Source organism: Hemibagrus wyckioides, linkage group LG11 (assembly GCF_019097595.1).
Source record: "Hemibagrus wyckioides isolate EC202008001 linkage group LG11, SWU_Hwy_1.0, whole genome shotgun sequence".
Lineage (NCBI taxonomy): Eukaryota > Metazoa > Chordata > Actinopteri > Siluriformes > Bagridae > Hemibagrus > Hemibagrus wyckioides.
In genome coordinates, this window is record NC_080720.1 from 23,607,705 (window position 1) to 23,627,368 (window position 19,664).

Below are 19,664 nucleotides of genomic sequence, written 5' to 3' on the forward strand. Positions count from 1 at the left end.
TGTGAGTACAGGATAACTGCTAGTGGTGTTTACAATGATGAAATCCTCTAGATTAAATCAAAAACTGACAGGGACATAGTATTTGTTTTAAATACCTTAAGGCCATTTTACTTCTTCCAAATAAATGTCTATTGTGTTGCCGGTGGATGTAAATCCTCACAACAATCTAGTGTTTATAGATTCAAAGTTATATCTGTAATTACTTTTCTATTTCATGCCTTCTAACCACCAAAGGATGGTGTTTATTACCTGCATACACCCACTCTTAAGCAAGGCACTGGTAAACTTTTGACTAGGAAGGGCAACATAGTATCTGGAGAAGGAATACCTTGTGTGGAGAATGGAGTGGCACGCTTCTCAGTAGTGACAATGAGGATGAAAAATACCATATGAATTGGTACTTTACATACAGTAACTAGTGTCAACCAGTGGGCCAAATTCTCCTTATTCAATGGCTCATCATATGTCCTTGCACCATGACAGATGTATAACCAGTCAGGTTCAAACATTACTATCAAGCAGCCTTGTGAGATTACATTATCTTTCAGTCAGATTCGTTTATTCATTACTGAAAAACAAGTTCAGGAATGCTCTTGTATCAAGAACTCGAGATTCCTGTATAGCCCTTATGAACAACAGGTCCTTTCACTATCATAATTTAAGCCCGTATTCATGTTCTGTAAACAAAGACTGCTTTATCTAAGATGCATCAGAAAATTATATTTGTTTCAAAGTGATACAACATAGAATACTATACTGTACAAAGTATACAAACCAGGTACAATCAGATTATGAGATACAACACAATTTATTTAGGTATATCTTAACTAATCTTAAAGCTGACGAAACCATGTTTTAACACCAACTGTATCACCACTGCGATACTTGAAATCTATATGCAATTACTCTAAATGGATTGTTAATCGTCTCTAGACCTACTTCCTGTACATGCTGGACACAGCAGGGACCAGTCTGCATACTTGATCTTTCTAGAACACTGCAAGGCAAATAAATGCACGGAATGTGAGCTTAAAAAATGGAGAGATCTTAACACAACACAATGGACTCCTGTGGGAGTTACTCTAGCTAGTCATTTTATGATCATTTTATGTCTTTCTTAGAGGAATTATAAAGTAAAACAACAAAACAAACCACTACAAAAAGAATTTCACAAAACCTTTCCTGTGTGAGTGTCTTGTGATTTTTCTGGCATGAAAAGTAGGTCAGGGAATGAAAGTCACCAGAAATTACTCCATGCAATTTTAATGCATGAAGTTATTAGCATATTTCCTGTGATGTCTTGTTTATACTGGAGTGGATTTAGAGTTGTGTTTCAGTGCACTATGGTAGCATTAGTCCAGCTAAACAATGCCTTAATGGACTTCCTTACCTGGATATCAATGTCCTGTTTGTGTGGATCTTGGATGAAGAATGTAAAGGCATCTTCCCACACAGGATTAATTGTGTTCCAGCAGGTCTGCATGAAAACAGGAAGACATAAAAAATAATTGATCTTACAAGTAAAAATAGTAGATAATAAACCAGTACTGCTGTAAAATGCAACCATTATCTTTGCATGCTTGCTGAACAGACATCATTCCACATATTTTTGTGTCTTAATGACTGCAAATATAGTGCAGGTGGTAACATGGCACCATCTCATCTAACATGGTTCCTCTTGGGCCAGAATTCCCTTTATGAAATGGGCCAGATATAGTTAGCTGTTTCCATATGTTTTCCAGTACAAGAAACAAACTGCTTTTAAATAGAAACATCCAACTGGAGAGTAAAGGCTCACTTTATGTGTCATGCACCCAGCAATATGCAAAAGTGGCCAGTAAACACAAAAATGGGTGGAGAAATGGAAAGTGCATCTGATTATTCACCATTAATCTTAATTAGTACATTCAAAAAGAACAGCTTGGTACATGATTTACATGATCTACTGGACATAAAATAACTTTATGCCTTATAGCTAGTGTGAATTGCTCGACTAAATGCTTTTTAAAGTCTCTTGTATTATTTGGATAAAATAGCATATTTATTTATCTACACAGGGGGTCTACAGAGGTGGTAATACACTGATCTGAACAAATATACAAATGTCTCAGTGGATGTTGAATGTTACACACCATTTTGCCTGACATGTCAGTACAGCATGTTAATTTATGACCACAAAATACCAACAGAAAGCAAACACAGTGTCTTGAGCCCAACCACAACAACAACATATATGTTTGTGTGTGTGTTTGTGTAGCATACTTTGCTTTCTCGAGTTATGTCCTGCACAGAAAGCTGCACCATTGGATTGGGATCTTTATTGCCTTTTTTCATCTGAAATGATAACAAGAGATAACAATAGGAATTTTTATATTATCTAAACAAAATCTGAACACAACCAAACTATATGTTTTCTGAAGCGGCATGATGGTATTAGTTTTACAAGCTCATGTTCCAGTTAATCCTCAGTCACTGCATTGTCCCATTTGTGTTTTATTCTCTTCTAATAACAGTCTCTATATTACCCCAGACTTTGGAGTATAGTTTCCAAAATCTGTCTGCTTGGGGAAGAAAATCAATATTTTCTATTGATTTAAATATAATATTTCACTCTTCCCTTTTAAAGCTCTGGAAGTACAAATGAATGACAATTTAAAGCAAAACTGGTGGCTCTGATATGTTGTTTTAATGGCACTTTGGTCTGGCTAATCTTTGATCACTACAAATCAATACAAAATTATTCTGATTGATCAGCTTTATGCTATGATGTACCATTTCTATCCTGGTTAGAATTATCTAACCCAGGATAACAATACTCTCATCCACAAAGCACAAGAGAGTGGTTTGAACAGTGTGAAAATTATGTAAATTACATGCCTTCACAGATCTAAACCCAATTGAACACTTGTGGGAGATTTTGGACCGATATGTAAGACAGAGCTCTCTACCAACATCATCAAATACCATTTTAAAAATGTTGTTTTTTTATTTAATTTTTCACTCATCTTTTTGTTTGCTTGTTTATTTATTTTTCTGTAAAAAGGCTCCTGCTGCTTTATGTTTCCATATGATGAAAAATTAAATTGGATCTCCCTTTTTTTGTCAAAATGCACAACATTTAAATAATACTCTCCAGTACTTGAAAAAACACTAGCTAACATTATATATTAGTAGAACAGTCAGAAGCACAGCCACGCAGACAGAAGTAACTGTTATATACCCTGTAAAACAACTTCAGAACATGAAAAGGGAAGTGAAAACTGTGACTCACAGGAAGTGCTTCTGCCTTGTCCAAATACACTGTCAAGATGGCTGATGAGGGGGGATCTGCTGTACTACTCAGAACGGTTTCATTTCTTTTCATCACCTGAAACAGAGAAAGGATGTGGGTGTGTGTGTGTGTGTGTGTGTGTGTGGGTGTGTGCGTGCGTGAAAAGCAAAAGCATGCCCTAACCTTAAAACTCTGGCTTCACTACAGTTTAATGCTCAAACGTGAAAAGCATCTACTAGTGCTTTATATTAAAGACAATTTTAAAATATGTGTTCATACGAATGTGTATACATGGATTCACCTCCTCCAAGGTATTAGTGGTGTCCTTCAATGTCAACCATTCCATTCTAAGGTGAACACGTCCTGTGGGAGTATCCTTCAAAGTGTACCACTGAAAAGGAAAAACATTTTGGGAAATTAAATTTGAATAAACTGAGAAAGTGCAATAATGAATAATTAATAACTTAAAACATACAGATGTGCTGTCATCAGTTACTCTACATGTACACACATATACAAATGAGATAACACACATATACAAAGAGCAACAGATAAAAGATCATCAATATGGATATCAAATCAGTATGAATTATATTATCTTCCAAAAGCACCTCACCTCATCAACAACTTTAGCCTTCTTCACTATTCCCAAATCCAACTTGGTTCTGAAAATTAACAAAAAAAATCCAGTCCTGAAGAAACTCTAGCCAATCCACTTCTTTAGTACTATTGTTACAAAAGAACACTATTGTTCTCCACATGAAATAGTAAAATTGCACTACGACCAATTACTGTTCACACATCGGTCTTTCAAACAGTATAATGTGTGAGTGTTTTTGTATTATATTCATTATGTCTACTTTTACTAAGATTCTTAAAGTTGGGTCCTTGAACCCTTCATTGTTTAACTATTTTCTACTTCATCTTTTTGAAAAAAGGCATACACTAAGGAAGCATGCTGAAACATATTGAAATTCTAAGCAGTGTTTCTGTGCTTTTATTGTGTTTCGTAGTTTTTGCATAATATGGAATCTGGAACGTTTCCTTATGTTTTTTTTGTGTTATTCGTGTGTAGCTGTTTCAAGAGCACTTACACAAGTGAGTGTCTTGTAAAAGGTGCTAACTACCACACACATTATTCAGTACCTGTGCATCCAACATACTGCACAACCAATGATGACAGACCCATTGTAGCCTAAGAGGCTATGGTTTACATGTTGTTGACGTTACTGATGGTGTCCCAGATAAAACGGTCACTGTGACACAATCGGCCAAACATATTCAGACTGTGTTGGGTGCCTAAGTTGCACAGTGGAAAACATTTGCATGAGGATATTCCAAATTTGAATCTCAACAGTGCCTCAGCCATCTGTGGCCAGGCCTCAAGAGAGAAAAATTGGCTGCGCTCTCAGATTGAGAGGGATGGCATGATTGTCTCTCTCCTGTCAAATAAAGCAACACAAGGGCATCTGTGAGCTCACATATGCAGAACAGGACTGCCAGCGATTTACTCAGACTGTGTTACCTTACTGTGTGACCTGGCACAGGAAAGAGTACTGCATACCCTTTGTAGTGCCTTTAGCAGATTCTTTGTAAATGAAGCTGTACAACTATATCACCACTGAGAAACAGCCATTGAGAAGTTAGTTGGTTACTAGAGCTGTAAGTTAAAAAAAACTGAGAAATATAAACAGAATCTGAGTCATATAAATTAAAAAAAAACTAATTTTAAATCCTCTGCAACAATAAGTGCATCTACAACAAAGAGCAATGATCGTACCTGCCCAGAAAATCATCCTGATCTGGATCTTTGTCATACACTTCTACCTCCAACTCTTGGCCAGGTACTTCATGAACAATTACCTGAAAGTCACACACAACACAGTCAAGGTCAAACATAGTATGGTTCACAGAAAAAAAATCTTTTTTTCCAGCAGTGATTTCTAAGTTTCTAAGATTTGTTAGAGCAGAGACAGGTTACTTTACATGTCAGTAACATGATGCTTACATGTTACATATGACTTTCTGTTTAAAACTTGGTGGATGATGGCTGAGTATGTGTGTGTGTGGGGGGGGGTATCTTACCTCATATATCTCACCCCATTTTGGACTGTCTGTGTTGTCTTTGTGTTGGGACCTGAAGGTCTGTGGGCCGACTCTGATCAAAGCATAAGGGTCAGACATGCCTGACATCACACCCTTCACATAGTTATCTTTAGCAGCCAGACTTTCAGCTTCCAGTAGGTGAATGCGAACCACACCCTGAAAAACGGCAGAGAAACAGGAAAAGAGAAAGTGTGTATAAGAAATGTACAATCATACACTTTATTAGGAGCACCTTTACAACGGCACAATCACAAAATTATCCAATCAACCAAATTATTCAGAAACAGATCAAGAACTTCCTTCAATTAATGTTCACATCAAACATCAGAATAGGGAAAAATATGATCTCTGTGACTTTAAGAAATGCATGGCTCTTAGGCTAGTTTGAGTATTTCAGAAACTGCTTAATACACAACAATCTGCAGAGTTTACACAGAATGCTGCAACAAAACAAAAATCCTGTGTGTGGAAGGTCTTTGGGCTGCAAAACCTTGTTTAATAGAGGAAAATTACCAATAAAAAAAAAGCACTCAAACAGCACTCTTTACAAAAGCAACAGCAGAAGATCACATCAGGTTCCACTCATCAGCCAAGAACAAGAATCTGAGGCTATCATAGGCACAGAATCACCAAAACTGCACAGCACACTGGCAAGTGATCAAGTGATTTCTTTTCTAATCTACAGCTGTCCAGGTTTTTATGAGTCTGAACCCATGATAACCCATTTTCCTCTTACCTCTCTTATAAACAAGTTGTTTTCATCCGCAGAACTGTTGCACTGTAAAAGAATTCTATGTTGGAAAATCCTAGGAAATCTGAAACCAACCAAAATCTGGCACTAAAAACGATGCCACAGTTGAAGTCACTGAGATCACACTTCTGACCATTCTAATGCTGATGTGTATTGAAGCTCTTCACCTGTATCTGCTGGCACATGACTGGCTGATTGTATAAATGCATGAAGGTACAGGTAATAATGTTGCTTGTGGGAGTATGTACAGATAATATTGTGTGAGAGCAGCTATATATGAGTGAATGGTGTGGATGTGCATTTGTCTGTTACCCTGGGCAAAGGGGAACGAAGCTGTGCCACTGGTAGATCTGGCACTAATGGAATGGTGAGGCGGTTAGGAAGCACCAGAAAGGAGGCAATAGCATCCATTATCATAGTGTCTGTCTTCAAACTAAGAGAGAGAGAAAGTAATAAATAAGGTCTTTTTTTAGCTACCTGCAATACTGCAGAGATTCAATCACTCCAATAGATACAGACACGTTTACAATTACATTTATTTATCACACTCTTTTTCAATTACCAATTCCCACCCATAGTTATCTCACCCCTAACAAAGCTGCCAGCAAAGAATGGTTAAGGTTTGCACAAGCTCCCATATCTTTTTCAAATGTTGCTTATGCTACCTTACAAAAGGGGTGTAAAGCAAAATCATTATCTATATTGTGTTCAAAATATTTATATTTCGGGTCTACACCAAAAGGGGCTTTATTTTTTTTAACTATTCAGTACAACTATTCCATAGCAGATACTGGAAAACATTAAAAAACACTGAAAGAACTGTCTGCTGTTAAAAAAAGTATTTTTTATTCACAAATCATAATAATAAATATCAATTTGCAGATCAAAACTGGAACTTTCTGGCAAACTTTCTACTTCCAATATAAAGTGACTAAGCAAGCAAGCTAAATACACTACCAGTCAAAAGTTTGGACACACCTTTTAATTCAGTGTTTTTTGTTTAGGGATTTATTTTCTACATTCTAGAACAATACTGGATTTCAAAACTATGAAATAACACACATGGACTTAAGTAATCCATATGTAATGACAACAAACAACAGTCAGTTGTTATTTTAAGACACGAAGGTCAGGTGTTCTGGGATAGTTCTTGCAAGAACAGTATTGTCAAGTGCATTTGCAAAACCCATCAAGCACCATGATGAAACTGGCTCACATGAAGACCATCCCAGTAAAGCAAGACCAAAACTTACCTCTGCTGCAGAGGAGAAGTTCATTTAGAGTTACCAGCCTCAGAAATCACCAATTAACAGCACCTCAGATTAGAGCCGTTATGAAGGCTTTACAGAGCATCAGTAGCAGACATATCTCCATATCAACTGTTCAAAGGACATTATTGTGTATTTCGTCCGCCTTCAGCATTGTTTTACAATGCAGAAAGAAATAAACATCAGGAAAGACCATGGAATTAGAAGGTGTGTCCAAACTTGGTAGTGTATGTTTCAAAGCAATGATATTTCCCAAATCAATAAACTGTTATTTACAGCTGATGACAATACATAATAATATTTTACCAAAATATATACTAATGTTTTGAGTTTAATATGTTCCAGAAAGATTTCAGAAATGTTGCTGCAGGCTATCAGTATCTGTCATGAAGTTTGAATTTTCTTTTCATGAAGCAACTTTCTTTTCATAACAATCATTTTATAACATCATTAATCATTTAAGAACATCAAAAAATATGCACAATGAACATACTAGTTCATATTTTTAAAAAACAACCAGTTAAATTTTTAAAATAATAATTTAAACAAAATACAAATATTTAATATAAATAAAATAGAATATACAAATAAGAAAAAAATACAAAATATTTCAATAAAATTTTCCCTTATAAAACAATAAATTCTACTTCACCCACTTGAGTCCTGGAATGTCCAATAGGTTGGTTAGACCAGTCCAGTTGATGTCCAACTTCTGATGAAGAACAGAAAAGGGAGAAAGTTGGATGAAGGAGATTTGGCACTTATAGAACAGAATAATCTATATTAACAAGATCAAGGTAGGTGCATAATAGCATGAAAGTGCAACACTGATATATTAAAAGACTAAATTCAATCAAGACTTCTGGAAAATGATTGTGATGAAAATAAGAAAGGTACAGATAGCTGCAAAGAAGATGTGAGTGTACAGGAACTTACGGGCCTACGGATAAAGAACATAGTGATCGCTCCGACAATGGGCACATTGCCGATCAAAGGCTCCAAAATCACTCTCATCATACCGCTCAGCTGAGAAAAACAAAGAGTATTTCTTCACCTTCAGGTAACTCTTCTATAACACCTTCAGGTATTACTCTACTTGTGGAACTGTAATGATGTCTTATTCTATAATAACTGTATATTTATTATGATTAAGGTAATTATAGTTTGTTATAGACTGATGTTTCAAAACTAGGCACAGAGCAAGTTATAGCTCACCTGTATCCCTTTCACTCCAGCTTTACAGAAATACCTCTTCACCTCCACATTTATCTCTGCATTCCCCACATAGCTGCATAAAAGTGAGATATACAGTTTCACAGGGATATAGAAAGTGATTCAAAAATAATATTATATAACAAGAAAATGTTATGTTGTTTAAACTCTTTGGCAACAATAATTTGTTAGAAATGTGAAATGTAAGAAATTTTGTAAGTGAAAACGTATTGAGAATAAGACCTAAATAAGATATTTGCTGACATACTGTATATGCCAGATTTTTCCTGGCATATCGTACTCTCAGCAGCCACTGAAACAATATCCAAGCTATTAGATGAGCAAGCCCATTTGTCTGGAATTAAAATATTTAAAAAGTGACTGCCCAAGGCAGCTGTCTAACTCCCACAGCAAATGGCAGTACAAATGGATGATTCCGGTTAGCTAATGGCTAAATACATACACATACCAAAGGCCTATTTACATCAGAGATTTGCCCCTACTATTCAAACAATGTGTGTAGTAGATGAACTGTCTCCTTTTAAGAACTGGCACACAACCTCTATACCTAGTTATGTAAAAATGCATAAAACAAACAAGAAGATCTGTGGGGGCACACATTTTTCATAATTGCTGAGGTTCACACACTGCAGAAAAGACTGACACCGAATTGAGAAAAGACTGTCACTGAAGTGACAGTTAATTTTTGGATGGAGAAAGGAAAGACCATGACAATGTCCATAGAGAGTACTCCTCTCCGTGCATATTACAAAAAATCTACAAAATATTGTTCTAAAACATTTTAGATTCACCTGATGTAGACATCCAGTAGCACTTGTCCTTTTTCGTTCTCTGTATGAGCCTTCACTCCTACAACTTTCATAGCCTGCAAAAACATAGAACTTTGCATATGAGAACAAAAATGTTGCCCCAGAAGCCATGCTACTGTTAATGTTGTATAAATAAGATAAGGGTCCAAATCTGCTTCATCATTCAAATCCATATTGTAGCAATACAGAACATCTGTAAATTTAAAACATACATACCTAACTATTGTGCATATCCTATGCTGTATTTGCTTATTGCACTTTTTATTTCTGTATTCTCTATCTATATGTGTATATTAATGTACTGACAGTTCAAACCCTTTTGATGAAGGCACGTAGTTGAAATTAGTTTCTTAATCAAATATAAAAAATAGTGAATTTAATGCCCATGGCTGAATATACATATTTGTATTCAAAATGATTTTTTTTAGTTTTTAAATAAAACTAGTAGTTTTCAGTAAAGTTCAATTCGTTTTATTTGTAGGTAACAAGTACTAGATGTGAAATGAAGCAAACAAAATGTGACTGAAGTGGAGACTGAAGTGAGATTAATTTCATGAAGTTAAAAATATTTCATTTGCCATTACAAATTACACTTATTTTATGGCCCCTCCATTTCCACTGGCTCAAAAGTAATTGAACTAACATAATTATAAATATTGGTTTTATTTTTAATACTTGGATATAAATACTTTGCAGTGAATGACTGCCTGAAGCCTGGATTTCATGAAAATCACCAAATGCTGAGTTTCCTCTCCCAAGTTGCAATGCCAGGCCTCAGCTGCTGCTTCATTGTGGGTCTTTCTGCCTTTAGTTTTGTCTTCAGTAAGTGAAAAGAATGCACAATTGGGTTGGGATTCTTCATTTCTTTTCCTTAAGAAGCTAGTGGGGTGTTACTGTGGTATGTTTTAGGTCATTGTCCATATATACTGCAAAAGTGTGTCCTATCACATGTTCACATGTCCTAACATTTTTGACTGAATTTGAGCAGAAGCTCTATACACCACAAAATTCATCCTGTTACTTTGATCAGCATCATCAATAAACACAACTGACCGTTTCATCGGCAGCCATAAATGCCCATGCAATAACACTATCTCCACCATATTTGGCAGATGAGGTGGTATGCTTCGGATCATAATGAGCCTTTCCTTTCTTCCTCCATACTCTTATCTTCTCATCGTTCTGGTACAAATCCAATCTGGACTTTCTGTGCTGAGGTAAAACCTTTGTATTTACATTCATGAAGATGTTTTTGGATAGTAAACTCTGACGATGATATGCCTACCTACTTGTGTGTGTTCTTGACCTGGCTGTATATTGTTGAAAGGGGTTTTCTTTACTAAAGAAAGAATTCTGTGAACATCAGAAGTTGTTTTCTGTTGTCTTCCAGGCCTTTTGGTATTACGAAGATTGCCATTGCATTCCTTCTTTTTCAGTTTGTTGACTTGGCCACTCCTTAAGTTTCTGTTATGTCTCTGATAGGTCTGTTTTGTTTTTTCAGCCTAACGATAGACAGGGAGCCCATCGCTTGCACCTCTTTGGGCTGCATATGGAATTCCTATGAACTGATACCAAATACACATTTAACACTTGTGATCAACTTCAGACTTTTTTCTTCTTAATTTGTGAAATAACAAAGAAAAAGACCACAGCTGGCCATGAAACTGCTAACGGACCAAATATTTCTGAGCCTGTGATCATGGAGGGACTATGCAAAAAATGTCTGTAATTCCTAAATGATTATTTACTTCATACTTCTGTTCAAATCCATTGTGGTGGTGTACAGAGGTAAAATAATGAATTTATTTGTCATTTTCCAAATACTTATGGAAACAGACAAAATCCTAAAATAGAGAAACCATGAAACACAATGGAACAAAGAAACACAAGAAAAGCAGGCCAAAGTAATCATGAGACATTATGGAAACAAACATGGATACAAGGTATGGGTCAATGACAAGATATAAACCAGAACAAAACACACATGGCCATATAAACAAACACACAAAACCCCGGAAGCAGCGTCAGCTGTGATGCAGTCAACCAGACACAAGACAGATGTGCATGATTCACTTGCAGCAGCAACTCCTGGTTTTTCCTCCTTCCAACAAATAAACTTCAAGGCATGCCTAGTGCCTACCATATCCCACCTTTTGACATATTACAGTCCCCACAATCCAGTTCACATGTTCACTGCATGCACAATGTCACATGACAGTGTGCACCTGAATAACAATGTTGACTAATTAGCACAGGTCTTTTGTAATTAGCACAGGTCTTTTGTAATTAGCACAGGTCTTTTGACTCACAGCATGCTCCCCAACCAGAGAACCACCTAATAAGGTAGCAACTGGGTAAGTGTGGATGGATCATCGCAGCAATGTATCCCCTTGAGACATTTTATCAGGAGGGGGTGGCCCAAATGCCCACTTGTATAGTGAGAACAAACAAAATTTGGCCATACATAATACTATGTAGTGATTCCCAATTACATAAAACAATGGAGCAAGTGAGTCATGGCTGCAAATGGCAATCCCACTCAACAATGACACATATGAAGAGTGTTTATTAAGACCAAATTTCATCCTCATGTCCCTACTGAGTCGTTATCAGTTCAATTATTTGAGCAGGCACTTCCTTTTAACCATTTTCCATTTGAGCATTTTCCTTTTAATTTTAAGAGGACATGTTGTGCTCTCTATTACCATTCAAGTGAAAATGAAAATCCACTGGGGAAACTCTAGCTACCACTGTCTGTTACAGCAATGCAAGAATTTAAGAAATATACATATTATTCCTTACAAAGTTCTGAGACAAAAAATGTTATTCCTATTTCATCAAGAATGGCTTAAGAGCCTAATATAAAATCATTTTAGTTCTTAAATATATAGCACTTTTAGCATAATTCAGTATATAATTCCATACCTGTGATTTTATAATGTTAATGTCTTTGTTACTATTTAAAAAAAAAAAAGAAAATAGTGTGCATGTAAGAAGGGGTGTAACTTGGAGTGAGGCAAACCTTGTCACCAAAGTCAATCTTCGTGAAGCTGAGGGTCTGCAGATGTACACTGGATGCTCGGATGGATGGTGCAATGCTCTCAGTTAGCAACTTCTCCAGGTACTGACCAATAAATGGCCATGCTTGCTGGATGACCTGCAGAGAGAGAGAGAGAGAGAGAGAGAGAGAAAGAGAGAGAGAATATTTCAGTGTAGTAAACATCTATTAAATAACTAATGTGATTTTGGACAATTCAGTTGACAATTAATTTCAATTAACTTTTTAACTTAATAATTAAATTAACTTCAATTTGTAAGGCATTTTTAACAATGGACACTGTTGCAAGGCAGCTTTACAGAAATAATTAAAAAATCATAATAAAAATGATAAAGTTTTAAATTTTAATTTATATTTATACCTAATGAGCAAGCTAGAGGTGAGGGTGACAATAAAAGGAAGAAACTTTGAGAGGAACCAGACTCAAAAGGGAACACATCCTCATCTGACACTCGAGAGTGTGATGATTAGTAATTTCCTTTCTACAACTGTACATTGCAGAGTGCGAGTCTGTAATCCCGAGCTCTTGAGCAACTTATTTATTCAACTTATTTCTTATTACATATTTCTATTCTCCTGCTACAGAAATTTATTTGACATTTGTGGAAGCAAGGCCATGTTTGAGCACTGGTTTGTGAATGGCAAGGATCAGACACCTGTGCCTAATTATATTAATGACTGCTCTCTGTTGCCGTGAGCCAGCAGGGATAAAAGAGGGAAAGCCGAGAGCCAAGAGAGAGACGAACACACAGAGCCGTGCACGCATGTCTGTGTGTGCACGTGTGTGTGTGTCGATACTAGAAGCACTGAAGGGAAACTAATAAATAAAAGCACACTGTGAGTTATCCCAAACCTGCCTCCAGTTTCCTCTTTGCCTGAGCCTTCCCAAACATGCAACAACATTTAGGCATACACTGTTCTCCGGTAAATGTAACATTACAAAACTGACATACAAAACAAAACAAATGTACAGCAAAAAAGTTTGAATAACGCTAAAAATAACTGTATTTATTTGATGTCTTTATTAACAAAAAGTTTATTGAGGTGTCTATTATTTATAATTCCATTAATTAAACAATTAAGACAAAAGCATTAGCAAGAAATCCTGCCATTAAATTATGAAAACGATAAAAAAAAACATATACTGTTGCTGTTAGCATTAACACATGACATTGATAGTCTGATCTGTGCAAAAAGTCTTTATGATGACCTCAGACTTTAGGAGTTAAATGTAAAAACATCATGTGCTCACAAACAGTTGTTTTCAACAGTCAAACAGTTGGGTGGAGGTGTGATGTGTAACTGTCTGTAACATACATCCACATGTCCAAACTTAGACATCTCTCTTGTATATCTTATCCCCTGTACATTCCTCTCTCCCATTCTCTGTCACTGTCGCTATTATTATCAAATGAACTGATGTAAACTTAACTAATTAGCCAAAGCATTTCTGTCTCTCTCATCCTCACACTGTTAAAAACACAGAGATAATATAACCCTGTCAAATGTGTTTGTTTTGTTGCCACAGCAATGCACTCCTATATTTATTATGTGTGAGTGTGGTAACAACCAACCACAGAAGGTTCCTGTACAAGGTGATTTTTATCATATTTTTAAATGAGATTTTAATAGACAACAAACTTAAGTAAAAATGCTCTAAGCATGATTCAAAGATTAAAACAATTAAAAAAATCAAAGATTGAACAATTAAAAATTTTCCAATGTAAAAATGTAGGTTACTTTTCTGTAATAATTCTGATATGTCATTATTGCTAACAGGAAACTTAGGCAGGCAGGCAGAGAGAAAACAATTTTACCACAAAAACACAGGGTATATCAGGGCAGGACAGCTCCATCCATCTATAGGTTGAAAGACTATTTGCAGAAATGTTTATATTTCTAAACAAGTTGAGTGTATAAGCTTATTTTATTTATATAATTAATAGTTATTATACGTTCAGGTCTGCATGTCTATATCATGTCCTAATTTTTTTATATCATGTTGCACATGATAATAAAATGTGTGTATAGGCTTGGGTTTTGTGATCATTTCTCTTAAAGCATAAAATGAATATACCTTTCAAACTAACAGTCCATTTTGAGGACCTTGCTGGTTTTATTGGAATTCTGTTGTTCACAGAAGAGAATCTGTTTTACAAGTTTCTATTAAACAATAGTATTTGACATATATTTTGAGTATTAAAACATGTGTAGTAGTTGATTCTCCCTTAATTGTGATTTTACATAAATATCCATTATTACATGTTCCAAAAATTAATTATTTTAAAAGATTAATTGTGATTAATCTCAACAAATTGTGCAATTAGTTATTTTTAATTGATTGACACCTTTACTTAATGTTGCCCTTTATTGGACTTATTACTCACTTAATATCAGATATATCACTTAATACTCAGATTCTTTTAGCCAATACAAATATATATATGCAGTTGGTCTGGAATGTCCTCATAACTTTTCATAGTCAGTTTTGTCTTTTTTTTGTCCTCAAGAGAGATGAGTAGATATGTCAGAAACTGAGGGAAGGAAGAATACACCCACATACAGAGAGGTCCTTGAAGAAACCCTGCTCCCGAATGTACTCAACTCCAGACTGAGGCAAAGGTGGCCATGACCAGATTGGAGTGGCTTCTAGACAAGCCTCTCAATCTCTTTGAGTGTCTCAAACAATGCCCAGGCTTGTACACTACAGAATATCTGTGAAGAGACCTGAAGATGGCAGTTCATAGTTGCAATATGACTTAGCTTGAAATGATCTGCCAGGAGGAATGGGAGAAACTACCCAGGCTTGCTTGTCTTATATAAATAAGTAATAATAAACTTGCCCAAAACCTATTTTCATTTTGTGAATATATAAATATATTCATTAAATAAATGTGTGTGTGTATATATATATATATATATATATATATATATATATATATATATATATATATATATATATATATATATACACACATATATATATATATACACACACACACACATATATATATATATATATATATATATATATATATACACACACACATATATATATATATATATATATATACACACACATACAATATATACACTATATTGCCAAAAGTATTCGCTCACCTGCCTTGAATCGCATATGAATTTAGGTGACATCCCATTCCTAATCCATAGGGTTCAATATGACGTCGGTCCACCCTTTGCAGCTATAACAGCTTCAACTCTTCTGGGAAGGCTGTCCACAAGGTTTAGGAGTGTGTTTATGGGAATTTTTGACCATTCTTCCAGAAGCGCATTTGTGAGGTCACACACTGATGTTGGACGAGAAGGCCTGGCTCTCAGTCTCCGCTCTAATTCATCCCAAAGGTGTTCTATCGGGTTGAGGTCAGGACTCTGTGCAGGCCAGTGAAGTTCATCCATACCAGAATCTGTCATCCATGTCTTTATGGACCTTGCTTTGTGCACTGGTGCACAGTCATGTTGGAAGAGGAAGGGGCCAGCTCCAAACTGTTCCCACAAAGTTGGGAGCATGGAATTGTCCAAAATGTCTTGGTATGCTGAAGCATTCAGAGTTCCTTTCACTGGAACTAAGGGGCCAAGCCCAGCTCCTGAAAAACAACCCCACACCATAATCCCCCCTCCACCAAACTTGGCACAATGCAGTCAGACAAGTACCGTTCTCCTGGCAACCGCCAAACCCAGACTCATCCATCAGATTGCCAGATGGAGAAGCGCGATTCGTCACTCCAGAGAACGCGTCTCCACTGCTCTAGAGTCCAGTGGTGGCGTGCTTTACACCACTGCATCCGACGCTTTGCATTGCACTTGGTGATGTATGGCTTGGATGCAGCTGCTCGGCCATGGAAACCCATTCCATGAAGCTCTCTGCGCACTGTTCTTGAGCTAATCTGAAGGCCACATGAAGTTTGGAGGTCTGTAGCGATTGACTCTGCAGAAAGTTGGCGACCTCTTCGCACTATGCGCTTCAGCATCCGCTGACCCCGCTCCGTCAGTTTACGTGGCCTACCACTTCGTGGCTGAGTTGCTGTCGTTCCCAAACACTTCCACATTCTTATAATACAGCTGACAGTTGACTGTGGAATATTTAGGAGCGAGGAAATTTCACGACTGGATTTGTTGCACAGGTGGCATCCTATCACAGTTCCACGCTGGAATTCACTGAGCTCCTGAGAGCAACCCATTCTTTCACAAATGTTTGTAAAAACAGTCTGCATGCCTAGGTGCTTGATTTTATACACCTGTGGCCATGGAAGTGATTGGAATACCTGATTCTGATTATTTGGATTGGTGAGCGAATACTTTTGGCAATATAGTGTATATGCAATATATATGGCAAAAGACCAATTTAACCTATCTTATATGAAGTCCATAAGACAAAAAAACTGCAAAAATGCAAAAACCAAGAGTCTGAATATGTTTTAAAAGGCTTACACTAGTATTGGTATAAAATCAGAAAAGTTGGTACATGGCCTAGGATAATGCGAAGTTTATTGCTTTTATGAGACATTTATAAGCAGTGAACAGAACATAGGTTAGCATACTCATGGGGTGTGGTAGGGGTGTGAGCCTAGGGCAACTATTTGACAAACTTAAAAATGTTTGACCATGCATTTCATGTTACACATTGATTTCAGATTTGACTCCAGCTAGTCTGTTCTCTTTTAGCACAAGCCTGGCTTCTGGCCAAGGGAATGGTGTGTGTTCTCCCTGGCTCCCCTTTTTCATATAATGCTAATTTGGAAAATCAGGCAGTTGCTGGTTTTGAACACTACAACTGAAAAATATCTTGAGCAAAACACATCTATGCCAGGAAGTGGTTGTGTGCCTGGCTGTGTGCCCAAGTATGTGTGCCTGAGTGTGTGTGTGTGTGTGTGTGTGTGCGCAGCAAAATTGATTGCATTTACAGAACTAGCTGCCCCGATTCCTGAGCATTTAGCTTTAGGCAGGGTTACAAAACTGTACAGGAGAGGAGAAAAAATAACCTGTCATGTTTTTTTATTGTTTTTTTTTTTACCTTATATTTTGTTGGCTTATAACACTGTTGGTGTAATGTATGACAAAATAAAATTAAATAAACAAATAAAGAGGCTCTATATTTATAAACAAAAAAAAAGATCGTGAGATGGTAGGAGTCGTAGCACATTTCTCTCTTCTGCCATGGTGGGAGGGTTAGAGGTGGGGCATAAGCTGTGGTTCCTTTTAACCGCTGAAAACTGCTACAGGCAGAAAACACAAAACTGAATAAAGTAACATACCTTATTAAGCCATTCAACCTTCTCAACATCTGGGAAATTGACCTGTGGGATATAGGGGAAAAGGTGATCATGTCATATTGCTTTGGCTGCACCAGAATAGATGCATTAAATTAAGTGGTTGTAGCAAATACACTCTTCCATAGCCACTTAGACCCAAAACATTCATTGGTATAACAAACAAACATGCCTTTTATGGATAGAATAACGGCACATTCCCCAGTCTGCTCAGAAGGAATTGTACCCGCCCTCATAGAAACACATGCTGGGACATTTGCGAATGAACAACAAGAACTGCCCAAACAGGATCAATAAAATACACTAAAGATGGGGGCTGGGTCACCAAGACAGATAGTGAGGGACAGCTGGCAGTGAGGTCATTTACTCCGAACAGGGGCAATTATAGGATAAAGTGTAAACGTTGTTTACAGGATCGGGTAGAGGACTATTATTTCTTACACAAGTTGTCCATGCATTCATTACCAAAGTACAATTTAATGACAATTTAACACAATCACCACTAGCATACCTCTAGCACACACTCCCATAGTAAATGCTGTGTTATGTAAAATATTAGCGCATACTATTGTACTAAATAGTCAAAATATATACTACCCTATGCGTTGTTATTTTTTTATGATGAATATTTCAGAAGAGAGTATAAATTACTGGCTAATTGCACCAAATAACGGTTAAGTGCTCTCTCTTTTTCCTCTAAAATGCAGTAGTTTGTGTTGCAACGTCACTCGGAGACGCAGAGCTGTCGCGAAATACTTTTTGGTTTGTTCGTATTTGTTCAGCTTTATTTAAGTTTCTCACCCAAGCTGGTAAGTCTTTCTGGCTTCTGAACACGCTACTGGATGATTCATGCTCTTCGTTCAGTAGCTGTATGGCGGACCTCAACCTCGCCTCTTTGACTGCCCGAGTGTGTTTCCATCCCGAGTAAAGCGCGAGTCCGAACACCACCAGGCTGCTGCTCACTCGGTAATATCCAGCCAGGTAAACGGGCAGCAGCGCGGTGAGACATTTCCCAAAAGTCCACAGAATGCCAACGGCATCGATACCCCTGGCTGCAGGGACTGGGTTCTGGTTCTCGCTTGGCTGCTCCTTTGATGAAGAACTCGGCCCTGTATCTTTTTCTGACATACTTGCGCGATTTTTAAATAGTTGCTTTAGATTTCAGATAGCGTGCAATGCAGTGAAACAATTTAGCGCTGAAACGCTGCATCCGCCCTGGTTCGGGATCTGGCGTGAAGTTCTCCTGCGATGTTCGCGTTTAAGGAAAAACAGCGTCGCAGTGCGGATCTTACTGAGTCGTGACTCAGCTGGAAAAAATTGGGATTTTTTTTCCCCTCCTCACTCGGTAATGGAACCTGAAACGGGCTCGTGGAGACTGCTGGTGTCCCTCTCTGCCCTCCGCTGGTCTAAAGGCAGAAGCAGAACTTTCTGCATGAAGGAAACGCCCAAAAAGTTGAGCGTGCGTGTGCGTGTGTGTGGTGTATATATATATACATATATATATATACATATATATATATATATATATATATATATATATATATGTATATATATATATATATATAACTCGTCGTATTTTAGTAACGTAAAAAAAAACACATTTTCTGACATTGACATTTAACATTTGATGATAATGTATCAAGTAACTGTTTATGATGCTAGAACTGAGCTATTAACAGTAGCCATCTTTGCTGATGTAAGTCATAGAAGGCTAACAGGTAACACATTAGCACATGGTGAGAATGTGTTCTCTCCATAGAAGCTTTCGTGCATGACTGCCACTTGGGGAATAATTGCCCAAAATCTCTATTTACCACGAATCGAAACCAGCTTAGAAGTCCCTGAGCGGCTTTATAATTTGTATAAAAATATATACAGTC

The 19,664-nt window shown here is 36.9% G+C and overlaps 1 protein-coding gene across 1 annotated transcript in view; it reads right to left on the reverse strand.

The window, feature by feature from the left end:
• The window catches only part of esyt1b (extended synaptotagmin-like protein 1b), a 49,653-nt gene extending 30,453 nt beyond the window's left edge, over nt 1-19,200 (reverse strand). Inside the window, exons 1-15 of the mRNA XM_058403404.1 lie at nt 18,586-19,200; nt 17,770-17,811; nt 12,461-12,595; nt 9,421-9,494; nt 8,612-8,684; nt 8,333-8,422; nt 8,053-8,108; nt 6,441-6,561; nt 5,357-5,533; nt 5,052-5,134; nt 3,888-3,936; nt 3,573-3,662; nt 3,272-3,367; nt 2,263-2,334; nt 1,391-1,477 (exon numbers count right to left, since the gene is read on the reverse strand). Coding sequence (XP_058259387.1) covers nt 1,391-1,477; nt 2,263-2,334; nt 3,272-3,367; nt 3,573-3,662; nt 3,888-3,936; nt 5,052-5,134; nt 5,357-5,533; nt 6,441-6,561; nt 8,053-8,108; nt 8,333-8,422; nt 8,612-8,684; nt 9,421-9,494; nt 12,461-12,595; nt 17,770-17,811; nt 18,586-18,912 — 1,572 coding nt within the window. The 5' untranslated portion in view covers nt 18,913-19,200. The remainder of the gene's footprint in view (nt 1-1,390; nt 1,478-2,262; nt 2,335-3,271; nt 3,368-3,572; nt 3,663-3,887; nt 3,937-5,051; nt 5,135-5,356; nt 5,534-6,440; nt 6,562-8,052; nt 8,109-8,332; nt 8,423-8,611; nt 8,685-9,420; nt 9,495-12,460; nt 12,596-17,769; nt 17,812-18,585) is intronic.
• Between the last annotated feature and the right edge of the window lie 464 nt (nt 19,201-19,664).